At 38.2% G+C, this 23,629-nt stretch overlaps 1 protein-coding gene across 1 annotated transcript in view; it reads right to left on the reverse strand.

The window, feature by feature from the left end:
* Nucleotides 1–23,629, reverse strand: part of pappa2 (pappalysin 2) — a 57,241-nt gene that overhangs the window by 20,962 nt on the left and 12,650 nt on the right. Inside the window, exons 5-20 of the mRNA XM_017420921.2 lie at nucleotides 18,872–19,020; nucleotides 18,000–18,139; nucleotides 17,683–17,836; nucleotides 17,314–17,506; nucleotides 16,846–16,979; nucleotides 14,298–14,480; nucleotides 13,541–13,844; nucleotides 9,422–9,550; nucleotides 9,262–9,347; nucleotides 5,338–5,534; nucleotides 3,837–3,950; nucleotides 2,048–2,183; nucleotides 1,727–1,901; nucleotides 1,188–1,253; nucleotides 1,004–1,100; nucleotides 493–670 (exon numbers count right to left, since the gene is read on the reverse strand). Coding sequence (XP_017276410.1) covers nucleotides 493–670; nucleotides 1,004–1,100; nucleotides 1,188–1,253; nucleotides 1,727–1,901; nucleotides 2,048–2,183; nucleotides 3,837–3,950; nucleotides 5,338–5,534; nucleotides 9,262–9,347; nucleotides 9,422–9,550; nucleotides 13,541–13,844; nucleotides 14,298–14,480; nucleotides 16,846–16,979; nucleotides 17,314–17,506; nucleotides 17,683–17,836; nucleotides 18,000–18,139; nucleotides 18,872–19,020 — 2,435 coding nt within the window. The remainder of the gene's footprint in view (nucleotides 1–492; nucleotides 671–1,003; nucleotides 1,101–1,187; nucleotides 1,254–1,726; nucleotides 1,902–2,047; nucleotides 2,184–3,836; nucleotides 3,951–5,337; nucleotides 5,535–9,261; nucleotides 9,348–9,421; nucleotides 9,551–13,540; nucleotides 13,845–14,297; nucleotides 14,481–16,845; nucleotides 16,980–17,313; nucleotides 17,507–17,682; nucleotides 17,837–17,999; nucleotides 18,140–18,871; nucleotides 19,021–23,629) is intronic.

Genomic DNA, 23,629 nt, shown 5'->3' on the forward strand with positions numbered 1-23,629 from the left:
TGGAATATATATCTATAGTCTCTGTTGACTAAATAACGCTGTGCTGTGGCTTTTCAACCACAAACACAAGATTTAAAAACTAAAATTAAATCATTGAGGATATTTACATTAACTTGTTTGTGTGAGTTTTTGAAGATTAGGTAATATTTCAAGGTACATAATAGTTAAAAAAATGAAAAGAAAATCAACCTAAAGGATGAGTTTGATAGAAAGAATTATTTTCTGTGTGTCTATTTCAGTTTAATTTCAACATAAAGGTGTGTCAGTACAAATGTAAAAAACATACATATATATATAAAAAAAAAGATTAAAAAAACAGCTTTGGCTAAATACAAAACAGCAAACATTAAATTTGACAAAACTGTTCAGCACTAAATAAGAGCTACAACTAAACTCCACTTTGCAGTTGTGTCTATTTCTCACCGTGCCATCATCCACTGTGGTTTAAGAAAGATTCCTGACTAAAATTCTGTTGTTGAACTTATGAGTTACCTTGCAATATGGCTGGCGGTCCGCAGGTGAAAGAACATTGTTTGCCAAAGGTGGTCCCCCAGGGGCAGCTGAATATGGCGTAATAAACATGAGACTGGTCGGGAAGGCCGCAGTCCACCGGCTCACAGCTAACAACGCGATCCCACGAACCGTGGAAACACTCCAGCTCCATTGTTCTCTGGATGTCAAGAAGGAAAGAGTCAAAGTGAGAAAGATAAATCAATGTGTTATCCTATTGTCCGAGATATTTGAGCTCTTCTGGCTTTATGTAAACTCTCTCTGTGAATTGTGTAAACTTTCGGATGGGGTTAAATAAATAACAGTAAGCACACAAGTCAAAAATGGCTAAATTAGTAGCTTCAAATTGAATAAAAACATCAGTTTTATGAGAAAACTAATAAAATGGAGTCACGTTTTCATAAAACTCACTGGATTTCAAAACAGATAACAGTAATCCACGTTGGCAGTACGTAGACATTTGGAGCAAACTAAAGAGAGTGACACAAAGTACCTGGTGGGGTGGTGTCCCCCTCCCATTGAGGATAGTGATACTGAAACCGTGGTGGCACTGAACAGAGCAGCGGGACGCCTCCTCTCCTCCTGTACACCTACAGAGACACACTGATGTATAGATAGTTCTTTTGTTTGTGGTTTCAGCTCTCTAACAGCCCGTCGTTTGGTTCTGTAAAGCCTACCTGACAGAGGCCTGTTTTATCTGCGGAGGACTGCAGCTGTCTATCTGGCACGGCTGCCGTAAACAGCTGTTGCAGATGTGGAGGGAGACAAGCAGAGCAATGAGAGGAGCACAGGCAAACTTCAACTAGGACTAATGCATTCACCACGTCTGTCCCTGCTAATTTAAATTAGATCAGCTATAATGAGCTATGGATTTTAGGAAAGTCTGATTATACGTACTTACCTGCAGTATATTGGTTAATATTTGCTATTTACTTGAACTCTTCTTTATATTTTTTAGATTTCCAGCATAAACATTTTCAAATAGGCCACAAAAGTGCACAATTTGGCAAATAAACAGCTACTATCTTTGACCTGTTTTCTTCAACAAAAGGAGAACAACAATTATCTTTACTCAGTATTATACAAGTTGTTTTAGAATATTGTCTACAATCCCTTTTCAAACAGTTATCTGTATGTGTATGTGTGTGTGTGTGTGTGTGTGTGTGTGTGTGTGTTAAGTAAGTAGTTGTGGGAGAGCCCACCCTCTGATGCGCACCCGGTCAGGGCGAAGGTGCTGAAGTGGCAGGAGGTCCTCAGGGCCACCCCTCTCACCGCCACAGAGGGGGAGGAGAGGAGGAGGATGACCGAGGACGTGAGGAAGAAAGGCTGAGAGAGGTCGTGGGTCACGTTCACCACCAGCGGGTTTCGATGGCACGAGAGGTCATGTGTGCCTGGGTGAAGATGAAGGGGGTTCAAATGAACGTTCAGTGTCCACTTTCGCTTTGAGTTCCCACAAACACTTTGATCAAATGAATGTGATTCCATGGAGTTCTTAACAGCCTAAACACACCAAATGCATACAAATCAAAGCAAGTACCTAGTGAATGGTTCTTGCCATTAGCATCAGACAGGAGGATGGTGACTGTCCTCCGGTACTGCTCCCCGGACCGCAAACCATCTGAGGCCAGGTACACCATCACAGAGGCTGCCACTCCAGAATGAACAAACCCCACCTGTTCCAGTGTAAGTACGAATAAATGAATGAATAACATGTACTGAATGATTATTCACCTAAGCAAATGAAAGTCATCAATAATTAAATAAAATGTGACGAGGCTTAGACATGAAAACGAATAAACACTGAATCTAAACATTAGAAATGAAATAATGAAAGCTATGTTAAAACATTGTAGATCACAGAACAGGCAAGATGATACAGAAATGTCATAAAAAAATTTGCCTGACTTGATTTCATGCCACCTGTCAAGCCTAGAGACTGAGAGCCTTTCCTACTTAAAATACAGTAACACTTGGACAAAATGTTAAGAGTTCTGTAGAAAAAAAAAGGACTTCCTTCCGAACAAAAAACTGTAAACTAAGACTGCTGGTTTTTATAGTAACAGAGATGGATATGCGTGGATGGCTGAAGAATCCTTTTCAGACCCAGGGATTTAAGACCAGACTGATGCCTCTGAGAGACAGAACGCATCTAAAAGAAACGGAGATGCTTCGTGGAGAGCTGGCAACCACAGGTGTTATAATAAAGGTTTCTCAGACGCTGAAAGAGCCCTCAGGGAGAAGACAGATGACCAGAGAGGTTCCGGGCAAGAGTCTGCTAAAGGGGGCGTTCGTAAAAGAAGCAGGGGACGGAAAGATACGTCATTCAGCAAAGAATTAGAAGTGATGAGACAAGAGAAAAACTTAAATGAGTGTGTGAGAGAGAAAAGAGGCAAGCTCTGCGGTTCAAAAGGATGATAGAAAAGTTTGTAAAGCCATCAGTCAAATCAGCAGCTGGACTGCACTTCGTCTGAACCTGCAGGGCTGATTGTGGAAAGATTAAATATTAGAAGAGAAATGCAAGATATAAGAAGCAGACATGAGTCTGGAGTGGAAATCCAGGTTCCAATGAGAGAATCTCTGTGCAGTGGTATGAGAATGAGAAGGGTGACTGATCATGTGACTCACTGAGTCTCAGGCAAAACAAATAAATACCATATCATAATTTTTTAAAAAATGTCCTTTTATTTACTAGAAACGATTGCTTGCGAGAACCCTGTTTGTGAGTCATTTTAATAATATTATGATCATTAGATATAATTCTGCATTTCAGAAAGGCATTATTATCATGAATTATGACATGATTAGAAATAAAAAGACCTGTCTGCAACTGCATTTGTGACTATAATTGTTCCTTCACATGCCAGTATTTTTACAACATGTGAACATTTTAAGTATTTAATTATGAAGAATGAGCTAATTATATAACGCTCAGTCTTTTCCTATTAATATATTGGAAGGGATTGTTGTTGAAAGACTTTGATAATTTAGTGCTCATTTTAGGTAAAAATAAATAAATCAACCCCAAAAATGTAACTACAGAAAAGGTAGAGAGGCTGGTCAGGATTGTTAATCATCTACAGATCATTAGAACTCGCAGGTCACCACTGACCTGGAAAAAGTGTAATTATACCAGCTCATGTGTTTGATTCATGTTGTGTGTGTAGGTTTAGGCCCGCTGTCTAATTGGGAGGCCTTTCAACTCGTTTAAAATTATTAGAAAGAGCTGGAAGCTGTTAAAGAGAGTAGCCACCCACAGTCACTCAGTGGAGGAGAAAACACCAATAGTATGTGCACATAATAACAAAGACACACACACACACACATACCTTTAGCCAATATGAATGTTCCAGGCCATTATTTGTGTCAGACTGGGCTGTGCAAGGGAACCAGGCATCAGCGGGCAATAACTCACTCACCTCCGGGTGCTGAAAACTACAAAGCTTTACACAAACACAGAATAAGTGAAAAAAAAAAAACACGGTTTGTGATTATTTCTTAAAGATTCATTCGTTTCATTTGAAAAGTCAATATTCAAATACAGATAACAAATTCAGACAGTAAGATTTGAGAGGATTGTGTCAAAAGACTGGAAATGAACATGGTCTTTCTGTCTAACAGAGACAACCCAATTTCTATTTTTATTTTTCTACCTTCTTTATTAGTGTGGGTCTACTTTTATTGTGAATCTGTGGCCGAATATTAAATTGTGATCTTAGTAGCTGAATTTTACTATCCAAAATGTGGTCTTGATGAAAATTTGTTTAATTACATATTCAGATGTTGGAAAAAAACACTATTCTCTTTAGTCTCAGTTACAATGAATTACATTAACCTGGGTTCAGAAGGGCTAGAATCCTCTTGTATCACAGCTTTTGACAAGTCAAGGTGACCTTACCCATTAACTCATTGATTTGTTGTCTTCATTGCATCTTTTATGCACAAAAAAGCCCTGCCAGCTCTGAAGTCAACGATCCTCCCATAATAAAATGGCTTAAAGAGCTGCTCTGCTAAGAAAAACTTATTTAACTCTGCCTTTGATTTGCAGCTGACCTTATATCGAGGAGGTTGATTTGAGTCCAAGTAAAAATTCTGACAGATTTTAAGGTAATAAAACATTAAACACTGATTGGGTTGAATACATTTTCTCTGTTGGACAGAGTAAATCATTAAAAGAAATTATACAAAACGTTGTAAAGAAAAAAAACTTATTGAGTTATTTAAAGTTGCTGTTTTGTCTTAGAAACACTTGCCAAAATATATTTCCGAAGTTTATCTTCACCAATTGTTGTTAAGCTGTGTTTTTTTACAAAATGTGCTGCAGATCATCATGAGAGTATTGCAAACCTTTTATGTATCAAATTCTATTAAAGAAATGGATATCTGTGATTAATAAAAATCCACCAACTATATGACATTGCAAAATGTACTTAACCCGGACAAGCCCCCAGTTGATGTCATGACCCAGCTTGTTGGGTCACAAGATAAAATGGATACCAAACCCTTTAGACAAAGGTTTGAAATGTTTATTATTAAAAGCAGCCATGTTATGCTTAAAAAGGTCAGTACGACCCAAGACCAAGGCAGAATTACACTGAAATAAAACCTAATTAGCGTGACGTTCCAAACACCAAAAACTTTCAGGTGGTATCCAAATGATCATTTGTTTGGTTCATAATGTGTAGAGGAGAAAAGGCACAAAAGGTTGATGAAGATTAGTTTTTGGAAGGTAGGTAGAAAGTGTTTTTATTTCGAATTCAAGCTACTGTCATCAACAAGGATTTGCTCCAACAAACAGGATTTGGAGAATTTATTTTTCACGTGTCATACCTTGGGAAATGTTGGCTCCCCTGTGGCAGCACTGGCAGGACAGAGGTTGTGGTCCTGGTGAGAAGCAGTGGCAGTAGATGCCCACTGATCTGTGTAACCCAACGGTGTGAAGTAACCACAGTCTTGTACGCTGGAGCCCCGCTCAAACTCCTCACACACACCGTCGCCGTCATAAAGGTAACACTGACTAGGTTCACCTTAGGAGACAAGAAAAAGAACAAGAAGAGGATTTATGAAAGAATATGAAACCTGGTTTCTTAATCTGGCAATGTGAGCACTCCTCTCCCACTGTCAGAATGTCATCCAAATCTATTCGTCAGTGAACCAGATCTAAGTAAATCTGTTCTGTGTGTTCTTTGGCAACTTCTAATGTCAGCCATGTCAACTCAATCAAATGTGAGTCTCTGTGCTGTCAACAGGCTACATATTATAGGAAGACATGGACTTTGACTTCAGTTATTTATCTAAAAATACACTAATTTGAAGATATTAATAAAATGAAACCTAATAGTAGGCTTAAGGGGCTATTTTGATCTCTTAAGTGCCTCAGTGGACCCTGGGTATCCGTAGGTCGACAAGTAACAACAGCAACATTATGAATTGCAAGGAACTGTCAAAGCAATGACCCGTTCTTGTTCCAAGTCTAGTAGAAAGCGAAATCACAGACTATTTTATTTTTGTTTCACAAACTATATTTAGAGTTCTTCTTGACCTCAACATTTATCAATCTCTAAAGCTCTGGTGGAATTATGCTTTAGGGATTGGAATTATTTGTGAATCTCCTGTTGATGCCCAATCTGATTTAGATGAAAGCGTTTGGAAACCACATAGTGTAAAAATGTTTTAATTGTGTCTCGTGACTCCTGCATAACATACTGTTAAACACTTTGGATATAGGATATTGTTAGCACTGGGGGTGTGCTAGATTTGCAGAACAGTTTAGATTTGTGGGACAAGGCTGGCAGAACGATATATTCTAAAAATGAAAAAATCACATTGTGATTATTTTATGTTTTCCCAAGAAATGAGGTGAAGTGCTCTAAGACCAGCAGGCCCCAAAGTATTTTATGGATAGAGTATACCTCTTGTAGCATGGTATATTTATGAGCAATGATTAAATTTTCAACAAAATATGAGAAAAAATAGGAAAGAAAAAAATAAGAACCAAACTGCTACATTTTGGTAAAAGGTGACCAAACATCCCACACTTCAGACATCAAAGTTGCTAAATTTTCATGGACAGTCAATTCAGCACGTATCACACATTAGCCAATAAAACCATGTCTCAGAGAGTAATTCAGGAAATCGATTTATCTATTTTCTTTCCTGATTTTTCCTTAGAGGCATGGAAAATTGGTTCCTACTTCTTAGTGAAAAGTGGGTCACACCTTGGATAGGTCACTAGTCCATCACAGGGCCACAAATGGACAAAAACAACCATTCACGCTTGAACTCACACCTAACAACAATTTAGAGTAGCCAATTAACCTAACATTCAGGCTTCCGGACTGTGGGAGGACACCAGCACATTTAATCTGTAAAAACTTCAACTAACTTGAGAGATATACTACATCAATACTTATCAACCCTAAAAAGGGATATGGTCCGCAATAGATGGAAGCATTTGTTGTGGTTACTGCAGAACTCTGGCAGACTCAGGAACGAAAACAAAACAGAGCAGCTTAGTGGAATTTAACAGGGTCAAGAAAATGTGGCTACAAAACCCAAACAAATATTCGGTCTATGACTAAGAAGCAAAACTGAATAATTGTTTTTAAGAGTTGCAATTTGTCTAAATCTGTCCTTGCCAAATTGTTTTCCTTCCTAGTCATGATGTTTTTATTGTAAAACGAAAGATGTAATAGTTTCAGTCACGGCATGGCGAGCCCTAGTGAGAGACAAGGGGGGAGGGAGGAGGCTATCCCCTCAGCTTGTTTCCCCCCTCTTGACAAATAAATTGAGTGGGTGATGGAAATTCTAGCCCTGTAACAAGCTCTCGTAACACAAGCCTTTACAGCAAACATGAATAACTACCCTCCTGCTGCCAGTGGAAACAACGCATGGCCCGAAAAGAAAGCAACACGCTGTTTGATCTCCGGTGAACTGTCACAGATTCTTTGCAATATTCGGGAGTATTTATGAGATAAAGCTTCTGGCAAAAGAAGAGCGTTTGAGTGAACATTCCATAACACAGAGTTTTAAAGGGTATTGAGAAACCTACCACAAGCACAGAGATTATTACCTTTTCGGTTCACAATAATGTCTGAACGAATCTAGAACAAAGCCTCTCGGTGAGCAGGAGATAAACAGGACAGCTGCTGTAAAGGCCGCCGAATGCCAGGAGATAAAACCTTTTAACTTTGCCGTGCCGGTGATCATAATGTTGACTCTAATGTGTTTGTCTGCACGAGGGAATATCATGGAAAAGTCTTTTTTATTATTACCATATATAGAGAATAAACAGAGGCAGTTTTCAGTTTACAGAGAAGCATTTTGGGTAAACTCCCTTGCGTGTTGTGTTGTTCCTGTTGTGGCTTGTTTGCATGCTTCAAATAGGGTGAGACACAAAGCATTGTTGTTCAGTGGTGGCCTCACAAGTGACAGGGGCACTTTCTGTGGCATCTCTGTTTGTTTTTTGTCTTGTTATGCTGCATGTTTTTTGGTACTTTTTATATCCTTCTGACCACCTGACCCAGGGTTTACAGAGACGGCCTTGAATTTCAAAAAAGTGGAGCGTCATCGCAAACGGGAATCTATCCGTTGTGATTCAGTCTTAAACACAAACCTGGATGACTTAATCTGCCACAAACACACTGCTTCGTAAGGTTTTTGATTGGCCATAAATATTTTAGAAATAATTCATCCATTAAAAAACAATATTTAGACAGTTAACCTACTTTAAACCTTTTTGAAGTTTAAAGCATATAAATATTATTTTTTTGTGTGTGTGTGTTTGTGGTTGTGCTTGACTGTCTGTTAACAAAATCAGTAGACAAATTTAAAAAGAAAATCTACAGAAAGTAATTATTGAATGTACATCTACAACTGATTAATGTTTGCAGTCAACATGATTACTACAATTGAGTAGTAACAGACTGTGCAAAATCTTTAAAATGATAGGATGAGTTTAGCCCAAAACTCTGGCATGAAAGGTGGGCAATATGCATTCCTTCAAGGAATGAACGCTAAATCTTTGATTCCATTAGTTATGATCTCTAGGAAAAACAGCTCGCCAGTGGTTGCATGTGTGGATGGGGGAAAGGCCTTGTTTACATTAGATAAAGGTTATGAAATAAATTGGAAAAACAATTTTCAAAACACACTTTGGCAAATGTCCAATCCAAACTACAGCATGGTCTGCAATAAAAATCTACCAGCTTCATTTATCAGCAGTCACAAGTACATAAGGATTGCTTAAGGCTAAAATTAATGAAGAAACATGAGTGAGATATATGCGTGAAGAGAGAGTTGTGTAGTTTACTGATTAAAATTGTTTTTTCTGGTGTTTCGGAGCCAGCTAAATGTCAAAATGCTTTAAAAAGTCTGGTAACTTAACAAATCCAAATTTTTTCTTTTTTCTTTTATGCCCCTCGGCTCATCTGTTTTCTCTTACATTGCTGTGATGTAGCATTAATGGTCTGCGGAATCCACTCAAACCAGAAGCTTTCGTGTCTTGTAAATTCCCTTTGATTGGCATGATAGTTTTTACCAAATGCTGCTGCATACACAAATGAGAGATTTCTGGGCCGCTTACTGACTGTCTTTTCATGCTGAAAGTTTTTTGGGACTTGTGTCTTACATGCAGGACAGAAGCAGGGATGGTGGTTTTTATGTGGGCCTTTCTAAACCTGTTGTGGCATTTTTTGAAAGAAACGAAGCAGTGTGACGTGAGGTTCTTTCAGCAGTGGAGTGACTGGTACGTACCACTGCAGCTGAAGCCCGCCTCCTTAAGGCATTTCTTGGAGCAGCCATCACTGTCCAACAAATTGCTGTCGTCACACTCTTCCGTCCTGCAGAGAAGAATCATCATCATCAATTCCTTCATTGCTTTTCACTGTAGTTACAATAAACAAAGTGAACGGACCCCTGTACGAGACCATCCCCACAGTAGGACTCTCCATGTGTGTAGATAAGAGGTGGTGAGGGATAGCTTAGGAGACCATCTGCTTCCACCTGGACTGTGTACTGGTACTGGACTCCCTGGATAACAGAGCTGAGGAAGATAAGAACATAAATGAGAGACAGTTGTTATATATATATATATATATATATATGTATGGTTTTTAGCACATAAAAATCAGAATTTGTGAGATATCTCACTGTTGATATAATTTTTATAGGCTTGTTTACCATTTAGTACTTTATGAAATAATATCTAGGCTGTTTTGCGTCACTGCCACGCGGGTTCGAGTTCTCCACACTCCAAAAGTTCTCTTCATTAATTATAAATCCAAAAGAGGAAACAAAGAATAAGAAAATCTTCCTACTTTACAGTTTTCTGTAATGTCTCCATGTTTAGCAACACCCTTCTCCCTCCTGCCACATCTGTCTGTTTTCAGAGGCCTCTTGTTACATGGTGATAAATGATCATCAGCACTCTTCATTAGACAGGCAGATAGAAACAAGAACTAGAAACCTTGAGCCTCAAACAAATTGTTGCTGTGTAGAAATTTTAAGTAAATAAATAAAAAAACTTGAACAAAAAGTGGCAGAAACTTGTGGCAGCCATATGTGTAGGTTTTGATTTATATTTAGAGCTCTATGTAGGAAGGCTAAATAGGCCCTTCACTTCCATGTTTTATAATAAAAACCAGAGCTCAGGCATAATGGAAGTCAGAGTTCGGGTGTGGTAACTGTTAACTCTAAGATTTGAGAGAAAACCATAAGTCCTATAGCGGTGATAGACACTCTGAATGAAGAGAGACCAACATGCTGACATTTTGATGTAGAAACCAAAAGTGTAAAGTCTGTGTGAATAAGAAGAATTAGTTTGCAAAAAAATGTTAATGTTTTGACAGCATTACACTCACAACTGGACACTTTGTGGTAAAATCTTCAAAACTCAAAAAACTTACTCTGCAGCTATCTTAAAACTGTAAAAGTCACCAAAACAACAGTTCATTTGCATAAAATTTAACTTTCCTTGACCCATTTAAACTCTGAATGATGTGTCTACTGTGAAGTATCTCTGGGCTATATGAGCTCCTAAGAGGCCTGGGTACTTTCATCATTTTCAAAATCCCATTGTTGTTAAAAGGAAAAACGGTTGGCAAATTTCATTTAAAATGTAAGATCAATTGCTACCAAAATATTCCCAATTGGGAGGCATGTTTTGATTTAGTTTTTTAATATTTTTTAACCCACTGTTTTTCTAAAGAGGCTGGAGGAGTAGCAAACCCAAAACTCGGTTGAATAGGTGAATAGCATTACTCATGTTGACAATCATTAGTCTCAATTAGCAAAATATCTCACAAACCACTGAACAGATTTTAGTTAAACTCTCAGAAAGTAATGACATGCTGTACATCTACAACTGATTTACTTTTGGAGTAAACTCAATTCAAGATGGCTGCCACAACTACCCAAGCCTAGCAAACACAAAAATGCCTATATCTCAGACAAATTTACAGATATTTGGTGAGGTAGTAGCTTAGCATAATCCCCAACAAATACTCCAAGCGCTACGCACTGTTCAATAGTTTTGCCTAAAACTTCAGCATTAACCATTGGCATCAACTCTACATCTCTGTTAGATGACCATTTTGGCCAAATCAAGTTGGCCATCACAGCTAATTAACATTAATCAACACATAAATAGATGTAACTCAGTCAATTTTACAGATATTGAGCTAAAACCTGGTGTGGTAGGAGCTGAGACACATACTTCCAGCCTATCACATCTTGTAAGATCTTGCAACATTGTGTGAGAGTGAGCTTAATGTAATTTACAAGGTTTGACCAAAACAGATATACAACTCTGTCCCTTCACATCATAAGATGACTTTTTTCTATTTCCATTTATTTATTGATGCTAACTATCATTATTTTGTCTGAACACCATTTTAAATCAGTGTTGATGCATCCAGTTTATGTCATTGTGTTTACTCAATACATACAGTTAGACTGAACGTCTTTTATTTTTATCTAGACATAACTTGTTTTCTTCACCTAACAGTATCATCATTGTTTGATTTCTTCTTCTTTCTTAAACTTCTACTGTGTTAAAACTTTTACAATCTCATCTAATAGCCGTTGTTCTTCTCCTCGCATTTATTTTCCTCCTTTACTCATCCTCTCTACCTCTTTTCGAATTCACTGTTCTCACTCTCCTCCCCTCAGCCCCTCGCTGCCCTCCCTCAGTCCCACATAACTGAATTCCCACCGCTTCTTACATCTTTTTGCACTTAGATACAGCTTGTGTAACACGGGAGACGTGTTCTCTGAAAAATAAACTGTTTCTGAAGTGAGGTCCACTTCGCATCCACTCTGCTCTTGAAAACAGTGAGAGCTTCTCAGAAATTCCGAACCGCACTACATTTGAAATCAGCCCCATTTTTGATCTGCAATCATGTGAAGCAGCTGTCATATTCTGGAAAGTACTTATCAGATTTTGGAGTATAAAAAAAAGTATTAGAGGAGAGACATGTCAGATATTTAAGAGGGCTATTTGCTGAGAAAAAGGAAAAACAAATAGGCTTGTGGCTTTATATTTGAATTCCAGTAATCATTTGGACACCCTGCAACATGAGACAGGATATAAACTGATTAAGCTCAGCCTCAAAACTCCAGCAAGCTTTTGATTAAGTGAATGGTTGTTGAAACAGATTTGGATCAGCTACACTCGGCATCCCCGTGCTGGAAAACATTTGTTGTTCTGAGCCTTTCCAAAAGAACCCGAGCCTAACACTTTTCTGAGACATGACTGCTGATGTCTCACACAGTTACACATAAACACACATATACAAACAAGCACACACACTGTACGTTCTGAACTCTGCTTTGCCTACCTGTGGCCTTATCTTTTTTCATTAAAGTGATGACCTTTTGAAGAGGAGATCAGTGCAAAGCTTATGAGCAAGTAAGATCTTACCTGATGTAGATTAAACAACCTCAGTTAAAGACACGGTTTAATTCTGACCAGATTGACGAGCTAACGGTTATTCTGAGTGGGGCCAAGAACAAAGTGGACTATTGCCATCTTAAAACAACTCCAATCTCTAAAATTTTGTTGAAGTTTGTGCAAACACTATTTTATTACTCTTCACATTACCATCAGTTTTGCAATGCGCTGCTATTAAGATCTTTTGTTGTTTTAGGGGGGTTCTGAAGGGCAAAAATACTAGCTGTAACACTTCCAGCAGTGATATCCTAATATTTATGCCTGATCAGCTCATCTAGCCAGTCCAAAAGTTTACTCAACTAACGATGGACTGATACTTTAACAGTCTTTGCAACATCAGCATATACACTGCCTATCTATCTGCAGCACGCATACATTCAAACAGTAACACAGATGTTGGTCAGTCAAGAAAACAGGGACAAACTGAACAAAATGTTTGCCAAAAGTGTAAAGGTTTAACATTCGCTAATGTGGCTGTCATTGAAAAATAAGATTTACCGATAAGTCTTCTGAGATGTCCTCATCAGGAGGCAACAGAATTGTTATGTATATTACATGTCTGTTCATTATTTGACCTTGAGTCATGTTGTCCTCTAAATGATCCAGCCTTCCATGTCTCACTGAGAAGCTTTGTTCAACAAGGCACTTCATGACAATCTAAGGTTAGACATGTTTTGCTGCTTGGACTTGTCCCATTCCTAGGCTTTTCTGCTTGACACTTCTTTTTGTAATAAAGCTGATGAAAATCAACACGCTGTCTGACACTGGCATGTCGTTCTCTGAGAAAGACTTGTTCATAAGCCTGAAAGACAATTTAAAAAAAAAAACGTGCCTTCGTTTGGCTAGCCAGGCGTTTGGCCAGCCTGGACAAAGACTTCTGCCCTCTTCAGCATTTCAAAAAGAGCATTAATTCCACTGTTGCTCAAATAAATTAAGAGCAGATGTCAGTTTGTTCTAAAAGTTAAATTCACTTTCACAGCAAAACAACAATGTAAATGTTGTAGAGCTTAAAACTTAATGATACAGTTGTATTGAATATAAAAAGTTTAGCCTCTACAACAACATGCCAGTATTTGGTTTTACCTGTCTGTGAATGTTTGCTGGGTCACAGGTGAGGAGGGTTTACTGATGAAAGGTGGCTGACGCTGAACCCGGTACTGCAGAGGTTGGCAGCTGGCACAAAGAGGGCTGCCGGGTCCTGAAGACAACATAGCCGCGTCGACTTCCATTTTCTCATCGAAGGTGCAGAGTTTGATGGCAGCTACCACCACATTGAGGGAGTCAAGGTGCACGGTGAGGGGCATGTCACAGAAAACATGCTGTGGTCCAAGGTTAATGCTTTCCCCCGCCTCTGTAATCAGCTCGATGTTGGTTAAAGCAGGGTTGTCTGGGACAGGGTAAAAGAAAAAGATCTAAGACCTTCTGTGCCCATACTGCATACTTTAACTGAATCTTTGCTTTGTATTTGGGTTTAACTCAAATAAAGAAAGTAAAAATGCAACACAACTGTTGAAGTACATCATGTTTATGTTTCAATATGTCTTGTCTAAAAATCAATGCAGTGAGTTATAAAAAACAGGGGGATTAGACAAGAAAAAAGGGAAAGAAGTCTCTGATCTCTGTAGGAGAATTTCAAAGTACCCGTTTATGTATGGTGTTTGGCCAGTCGAACAATTCTATGGTTCAGAGAATTTACCACCACACATGGTTTCAGTCTATCAGCAATTTATTATTATCATTATTTCAGCGACAGACAGTATCTAACTTTATCGGGCATACCAGACAGAGCTTGCATGCTGCTGAAACTGATAAAGAAATTTTTTTACGGACTGACACTCACTTGAGGAGATGTAGGTTACCCAGAGTGTAAGTGTGTGAGGAATGACAGGGTGCAGGAATCTCAGTGTGAGGGTGCAGCCCTCCAAGTCGGGACACGGTGACGTCACGTTGGTGTCGTAAAGGATGAGCTCGGGACTCCAGGCCTGCAGACTGGCTTCACACGGCTGCTCCACATCAGGCAACCCTGGGGTAAAAAAATAAAAAATAAAGACACGTGCAAATATGTTTACGTACAAGGAACTTTGATGGCTTTTCCGTTCTGTAGCACTAAAAGCGGAATTATAGTGACTTATGTAGTCAGAAAAATGAACCATTTTCACACATAATTAAATTTTTCAGGTTAAGTTTCAATTTGCAGAGTAATGAAGGACTGTGGAAATAACTGATATGAATCTGTTTCACAGCATAATGATCTAGAGGGGAAAAATATCCAGATACAAGAAAAGATCCTTTCTGTATTAATATGCTGCTCTTGGGCTTTATGCTGCTGTCTGACCAGCTGTAAAACTTCAGCACTGAAGAGAGCCAACACACGTCAGCGACCCAAAGGGCCTAATTCACCCTGAACCTCAGACCTTAGTGGAAACACAACAGACAAGTGCTGAAAGAAATGTTGAAGGTTCAGGGTAATAAAGTTCTGGAGGGAAAAGAAGGTTCAGAGCAGCATAGTCAAGACGCAGCTATACAGAAGCTACTGGGGAAGTCTGAAGGACTGTCTGCCATCTGCAACAAACAAACAACAAATAATTAAGTCATAGCAAACATTAGAAAGCCATCTTGACTCTTCTACTATGAAGCCATGCTGCTGTAATGGATGTAGTATGCTGTTAAGCATTGTCTTGATGAAATATGCAAGGCTTTCCCTGAAAAAGACATAATCTGGATGAGAGCATGTTGTTTTAAAACCTGCATATACCTTTCTGCACTGATGGTGCCTTTCTAGATGTGTAAGCTTCCCATGCCATAGGCACTAATGCACCCCCATACCATCATAGAGGCCACTTTGTAATGCTTCCATTATATCTCAATACACTTGAAATTAGAAAAATTTGGGCATCGAGGATAACAAGTAATGAAGCTTTTTAGGTGTTACACTTTTCCCATTCTTCTAAACATTATCTATATCTTCCAGCAAAGATGTGGGATTATGGTCTGCCTGGCCATAACACATGTTCTGATACTGAATGCAGCCTTTTCTGGATAGCTGCATTTTCATTATTGATGAGGACTAACATTGTTTCACTGCATGCAGAACTTGTCCATTTTTCCACTTCAAAATATCAATATGTGCACTGGATTAAATTCAAAAATCAGGAATTGCGAACAATGATGGCTGAAAGGTTTATTTAGGAAAGATAAAAGAATCCAAGTCAACAATAAATATCAAGCCACAAGAATGCTGAAACACTTCTTATATTACTAAATAGATCTAAATTTAAAGTTTTGTTGTTGTTTGCAATGAATCGCATAAAAACTAAACTGTGAAATCTAAAACTGGTATTACTTGCCGTTTCCCGGGTCTCTCAGTGGGACAGCTGCAGAAAAAACAAGTTACCACTGATGGAGTGATTCGGGCAATTTGCAATATTTGAAAAGTTTATTCAAGGAGAGTACTGTTTATAACTGGTTGGTTTTGCTCTACAGCTCATTTAACGGCAGAAAGCCCCCATCAACAGTTTCGTTACAACCTTCTTACATTGAACAGAAAACCTCCGTAAATGTTCCCTCACCACATAAAGCACTGCCATGCCTCACATCAGCAGCGCAGGTTTTAAATTAAAGAGTCTAAGCCTGACTCAAATCAGACGATATTTAACAAGCAACAGTTTGAAGAACTGAATTTGTACTCTTCCTTCTGTTTGTTCAGCTGAAGGTTATATTAACAATCTCAACAGGCAGCTGTAGAGACAATATTTTTTACAACTGGGACATAGTGGAAAAGGAGCGAGGAAAGCCAACAGACTGGATGTCTTCTCTTATGTGCATACCTTTGTTTAGAGTAAGACTATAATTGACTTGTTATCATCATTATGGGCCGTAATCCCCCGTTCCTCTTTGCTTCTTGTTTTCAAAGCATAAATTCCAGCAAAGGATTTCCACATATTTGGGTAGAGTTTCCATGGGAGAAAAGAAAAGTGGCGTTGTGCTTGAAATGTCTTTTTTTAACTGCATATTTCCTGTTTCTTTTTTCTTTTTTTTCCCACTCCCTTCCACATTGCGTCTTTCTTGTTTGATTGTGTTTCTTTTTTTCTTCTCCTTGTGATTCTGATAAAACTTCTTAATCTTAATTTCAATGTTTGTGTGTGTGTATGTGTGTGTGTGTGTGTGTGGGGGGGGGGGCATAAAGATATAAACCCTTCTTTTTCAGAAATACATTTGCAAAAGCAAGTAAACTGTGCTTTTAGGTAGGTAGGTAGGTAGGTAGGTAGGTAGGTAGGTAGGTAGGTAGGTAGGTAGGTAGGTAGGTAGGTAGGTAGGTAGGTAGGTAGGTACATTTATTTATATAGCACTTTTCAGCACAAGGCGACTCAAAGTGCTTTTAGACTGACCGACTGCCTCTTCAGGTGTCCAGTAGCCTGACGTGTCACAGATACGGGGCGAGGATGCCTGATAGGCGTACTGGTGGAAGACGCCATCTTTCTCGCAGTCTTCACAGCTGATGCTAGACCCATGAAACGAGGAGCTGGGACAGCAGGAAACAGAGCTCCTGATTAGGTCATACGACATGCATGTTCCAAAACCAAAGCTGGACAAATCAGAACAACGTTACAGAGGAGGCTGAGATGAAGCTGACAGTTATGAAATGATACTGACATAATCAATGTGGTAGTAGCTGAGAATCATCACCAACACATACTCTGGTTACTAACAAGATAGAGCAAGATCTTTGCTTAAAATGTTAATATTAACTGTTGGAGCTAACCTTTAACCATCCTCTAAGACAAATAAAACAACGAACAGAACTCAATCAGATGTAGTTTTTAAAGCCACAGATTGATTTTATCATGTATCCATACCTTTGAATGAGTGGCCCTCTCATTGGCGGGAGCCAATATAATGAGACAGAATTGGCTCTTTGGTCAGTTACTATGGGAGCAAGTGGGATGGGGGCAGGTCGGTGGTCCATAAGCCACTTCTGGTAGACCATGTCAAGATAACAGTGCATCCTGGCTACTTGGTTCGGAGTGAAGTGGTTGGTGCAGTTGTCATCTGACGTGGTGAAATAAAAAAAAAGAAAAGGAACTCACAGAATGTATCTATTTCATGTTCTCTATTATCACCATCCAGATAATATACAGGATGCATTCTGCAATACATTGCTAACAGGTTGGATATGAGCCATTTATTCTATCCAACAACAGGGTGAAACAAGAATGCTGATGTACCTGTGTAACTCATATAATTGCTGTAAGGCGTGTTCTGGAAGGTGGTGAATCCACACGTATCATTAACAGCTCCAGGGTCATGGCAGGCTTTGGATTTGGTCGTCGGCGCTGTGTCGGCACACAGATCTCCTGTCTCCATAGACGGGGTGGTCTCCTACAAATTTGACAAATGTCAGACAAATGTTTGTTGGCACCAGCAAAAGACAGCAGGGACCCTAAACTTACATTAATAAACACAGCTTTATAAAAGATCTGCAATGAATTAAAAAAGCTGCATACTAGTTATTTTCACAGGCAGCAGCTTTGACCTGTCCTACCTGACAGGGGTCGTCGCAGGAGTCCCGCTCACTCACTCCCTTGAAAACGTGGTACAGTCCAAATATGTGTCCCATCTCATGAATCATTGTGTTTTGGTGGCCTGTGGTACCAAAGTAGGATGGATTGAGGACCATCCCACCTAGACAGGAATGAGTTATCTGATTTATTATCAAGGCAGAGGCACTTTTTAATTCCAAAAAAAAAAAAAAAAAAACCAGTAAACTGATCAACGAAAATGTAGTGAAAAAAGAGCACCTATAAAGTTTTAAATTTTCTGTCTATTGCATATATTAAGGAAAACTTCCCCTTATCATTTAGTAACTTGTCAAAACAGGAAACAGAAAACAGAAAAACTGAAATGTCACAAAGAATGAATGTAGTGGATACCCAATTGACTCTTTTAATTGTAAAATTGAATAATAACTAGTAACAGTACTGAAAATGATCTGCAAAATTATATGATAAACCCTTTTTGTCTTGTAAAATTATGTTAAAAAATAAATAAAACAAGTACAACCACGATGCTTTATGCAATAAAATCAATAAAATGTTTGTAGCCACATATTCACACATCATGTTCCTAGGAGGCTGATTAGTATGAAAATTGGATTTTATGTTTATATGTCCAGTTTGTCCAGTTCATCAGCACGATTTGACAAAAACAAAAAAAAATAAAAATACAAATCAAAAAATCTATTTTAGAAAATAAATACATTTCTGTAAAAAAAAAAACATCTATTCTGGACGGATTTGCTTAATTCCTCTGGTATTAAGTCTATGGAAAACTGAGGAAATTAAGACAGCAGCAAGAAACAAAGCTGTGTATCAAATCTGTTACACTTCTGCAGCTTGTTTAACTAGTGTAACTAACCTTGGTGTGTACAAGCCTCCTTTGCCCACGGCCAGGTGGCAGCTCCTGCCAGCTTTTCACGCACCGAGTTGCTTGCAAAAAAAACATTGAGTGTGTCGCTGCCGCTCAGGTTTAATTCCTCCTTTAGTTCTTTCACACTCATATAAGCTCTGCAGAAATCAGGAAAAGAAGAGACTTGCAAGAATCAGAACACTACTGAGGTAATTTTGCACCTGGTAAATATGTTTAGTACACTTGACAGGTGTAAGAGCATAGGACTGTAAAATGCAAACGGTTCATGTCTAGAGACAACTCAAATCTGAACATCCTGTTGATAAATCCAAGTTATGAGGATTAAAGTTTAAGTACATGATAATACAACAGTTTATGTAGTAAAAGCATTTTTCTTTTTAAATTTGATAAGATAACTCCATAATAGGGCTGCAAAATATTAGAATAACTTGCAATGTGTGATATTATTGTTTCATACTACACTGACAATATCAATTGCAGAAAACTCACACTTTCCTTACTTCTCACTTTATCTTCTGTTATCAACATTATCTAAACCAGGAGTGGGCATCGAGGCCAGTAAGAATCGCTTGGACTGACCAAATAAATTAGTAGCAGCAGAACCTGAATGCATGGTACTTGAAATTTAACTGGCCTATGATTTATTGAAGTCCTTTGCAATGTTGATATTGCACAGGACTTGATATATGATGATTCATTTTTGACATGTTGTGCATGTTGTAGTATGTAGAATGAAAACAAGCCAGTACCCCTCAGATGCAAAACCAAAGATGTATTGCTCCTTAAGCCCCATATAGAGCACAGTGTGGCCCTTTTTCTAAATGATTTCTGGCCCCGGTTGAGTCCCATTCAACAAAACTTGACCATTTCAAACTAGTAGCTTATCTCCAGTAAGTATAATGGATGTAAGAGGTATTTATACGAGAGATGCTCAAGTATTAGCTCCAAAACTGTCAGATTTTATTAAAATGCAAACTGTACAAAAATAAATCTCATTCCTGGCTGTTTTTTTTTTTTGTTTTTTTTTAAAAAAGCTTTGTTAGAGAAAGGTGTGAGAATTTTAAATGCAAGAAAAACTATTTATTTATACAAACTTAGTTCTTTATACTAGTCTAACTCTTTCTAGTAAGTACCCACCATCTGGGCAGTTATCTCATGAAAGCTGTTGAAACGTAAACTTGTAGGTGTAAGACATTTTTAGTAAATTTCAATAGTTACAGTAAATGCTTCAGTTTCATATAACACTGCAGAACTAGTGAGAAAATGTGTTTTCAGTTTTTGGGCAGTCCTAGGATGAAAACATCTTGAACTTGCCTTTGCTGATAAATAGAGTAACTGTTTTCATCGAGACCAGAGGAGTAAAAACACGTTCATTACACAAAATCTGATCGTGCTCCCATAATTTAACGGACATCATTTCAACTTAAAAGTATGCTAATTCGTCTCCTGAGAGTAGATTTAAGGACCTGTGTTGTATACTTAGTATAAGGTCAATCTTTCGCGGATGATAGTTTGCTTCAATCCATCAACATTCAACTTTAAATCATAACTGTTTGAGTTATTTCACACCGCTGCAAGCTCCTCCACACAGCACGCTGTTCCCACATCTTTTTCTATCCATCGGGGATAAATTACCCCAGGAGGACTTTGTTGTGTGAAGCAGAATTTGTTTTTTCTTTGGCTGAGTGATGTCACATGTCATCTTTCTTCTTTGCTTTTATAGCTGGAACCCTTCTGCACCTATCACCATTAGGCCCTGTTTGCGCTGAGGGCCATGCAGTGGGTCTCACCACCTGCCTAATGCCTGCATGCCTGACAGTTTAGGCTTTTAGTTGAGTCTCCCATGGTTTTTCTTGAAGTGTCACATTGAATATGAACCAAAATAAAAAAAGACTGTTTGAACCAGTGTTAATGCACATGGAGTTTTCTGCTAGTACGTCAGTGCAGCACAAGGTCGGATTACCTCACATTCAGAAAAATGCATTCTGGTAAATGTATGAATCATCTTGTTTGTGAGGACTTGCTTTCTTTCATCTTCCACAGGCAAAGCTTTGGGCTGTAGGGCCAATTTTTGCTTTTAATAACGCAGGGGATTATTGTATCATGTTGTATTTATGAGGAGGAAGTTAAGGTTAAACTGACTGATGAAGTTCAGATGTGGGGATAACACTGGTAAAACTAATTAACTTTAACCGAATCTTTGTGTTTGGATGCTATGTTTCCTGTCGGGTTTATGCTTTTGATTAAGGTCCGCTGTAGGGATGAGATTAATATTATTACTTAAGAATGTTTAAGACTTTTGTAGTCTTTCTTTCTCTCTCTTCTTTTTCTTTCTATATTATAATGAAAAAAAAAATAATATATATTTATATATATATATAATAAACACTCCACTTGATAATCACTAGAATAAATAGTTTTCAATAATGGTGTGGAGAGGATGGCTGTAAGGGGAGAAGGGAGGCCATTAAAAAAAAAAAAAAAAAAAAAAAAAAAAAAAAAAAAAAGAATGTTTAAGACTAAAAACTTTGAATTCTCCCTCAAAATTAGCCTGCATTGTATAATAAAAGTTTGTTTCAGGATGAGTTGGTACTGATTATATTGCACCAAACAGCTCAAGAAACAGGCAGGTAATATCTGGAAAGCAAAGGATTCAATTAAAGGTCAAGCATTCATTGAAGGTTTTAAGAAGTGACAGTTGTAGCCAATTTGGTCAAACCTTGGAAATAATGTGATGTGCAACCTCATGTGACACTGCAAGATGTCCCACTCAGAATATGTGTTGTTAACATTGCTCAGCGTCAATCACATCAACTTTAAGCTTAATAGCTGTAAAACTGACTGAGTCATAGCCATATTTGAGTAGGCTAATGTCAATTGGCGGTGGTGGCCATCTTGAATTGGTTTGATCAGTTGTAGGTGTACAGCCAAAAATTACTTTCTGAATGTTTCATTAATATCCTTCCAGTGGTTCATGGGATATCTTGCTAAAAGTGTTGAGCAAAGCCATGGCACAATTTGTTGCACTCAAAGTTTGTGTTGGTGACAAAGCTCAACTACTACCACATCAAATTTTAGCTCAATATTTGTAAAAGGGGTTGAATTATAGCCATTGTTGTGTTTTGGCTATGGTGGCCATCTTGAATTGTGTTGGCTCCAAAAGTTAATGAGTTGCAGATGTGCATCCAATCATTGGTTTTTGGAAGTTTCAATAAAATCTGACCAGCTGTTCATAAATACTTTGCAAACAAACAAAGTTCACTCCAGATAGTTAATGGAACAATTTGAACGGCGATCTTGTGCTACCTATTAGTGCTCAGAATATATGTTGGGGATTGATCTTAGCCACCATCACACCAAATTTTAGGTCAACATCTGTAAAGTTGGCTGAATTATAGCCATTTTTGTGTTTTTTTTAGGCCAGCTGGCTAACACAGACATGGGCAAAAACATTCCCTCCCTCAGTGGATGTGTTGTACAGTAAATAGGGAAAGTGTTTTCTCAGGCGCTTTTCCTGAATAAATAAGGTTTAGGATTTAAGATGCTTTAGGGAAACCCCACTCTCACTGCATTGCAGCCCAGTTCAGCCGAGGCTATGTGCAGTATCCATCATCACAGGCTGCACAATTAAAGATGACAGAAAGCTGACCACTAAAGAGTTGACTCTTCAACATCTGAGGCCTGAAAGATGCCTTGAAGGAAGAACACTGCCAACGTGGAAAACATAAATAGGTTTGCATGTTTGAACTGAAAACTTTGGTTATGAATTTTAAAATATGTGCGCAAGTCAAACACTGTGTGTATCAACAGCAAAGTCAGCAACAGTACAGCCACCCCATAAACCAATAGATGTTTATCCATTTGAAATATTTTGACAAGTCGCTAATTTAGAAACCAACAGACTCAAGAGAACGACTTAAAATTTTACAGCAGCAGCTGTCAATTCACTTGCTTGTGAACAAAGTTGGAATAAACTAAATGTTGAGATTCATAATCCAAACAGTTGATCAAGTGTCTGCAGATGCAGTCAGAAGTCATTACTACTCTGAAATAATTTATTAGAAGCCAATATTTACAGCTTGAACATAACACGCTTTGGCACATTTACCCATACAGTCTTGATTCCCTTGACATGAACATGATGGATTAGAATTGAGATGCGAGCAATTGACTGAAATCATAAACAGTTTATTTAAAACCAAACAAAAATGAAAGACAAGCCATACAAGAGAGCAAGATTAAACATCTAGCAGCCACTACAGAGCTACTTCTCGGAGTGGAGAAAGGTCTAACATGCCTTAAATCAATGCATATCACCTTTTACGCCAAAGTTTTAGACTAAGATGTGATGTTGAGAAATGATAAACTTGTAAGCCTTTTGGTCAAACCAAATAATGTAAACCTCATGTAATAGGGAAATCTCTTGTGTCACCAGAAGCTGCGGTTTGCCTTGCCACTCCTGTCAAGCTGGCTCGCAACGCCAGAACCGTGTTGTAACAGAAGCTGGCTCCTATGGGGCGCCGTTTGTAAACGAGCTTGTGCTCAAAATTCATGCCTAAATTTTGTCACATTTAAAAATTCATGCCTAAATTTTGTCACATTTAAAAATTCATGCCTAAATTTTGTCACATTTAGCTTCAAACACTGTTTAAAAATGTAGTGTGGATTTTCTGATGTCACTTTTTACAACATTTAGCTAGTTAAATGTAATTGTTACAGCTACATGCTAAATATAAATATAAATCC

The sequence above is a fragment of the Kryptolebias marmoratus genome, linkage group LG20, assembly GCF_001649575.2.
Source record: "Kryptolebias marmoratus isolate JLee-2015 linkage group LG20, ASM164957v2, whole genome shotgun sequence".
In the NCBI taxonomy this organism is placed as follows: domain Eukaryota; kingdom Metazoa; phylum Chordata; class Actinopteri; order Cyprinodontiformes; family Rivulidae; genus Kryptolebias; species Kryptolebias marmoratus.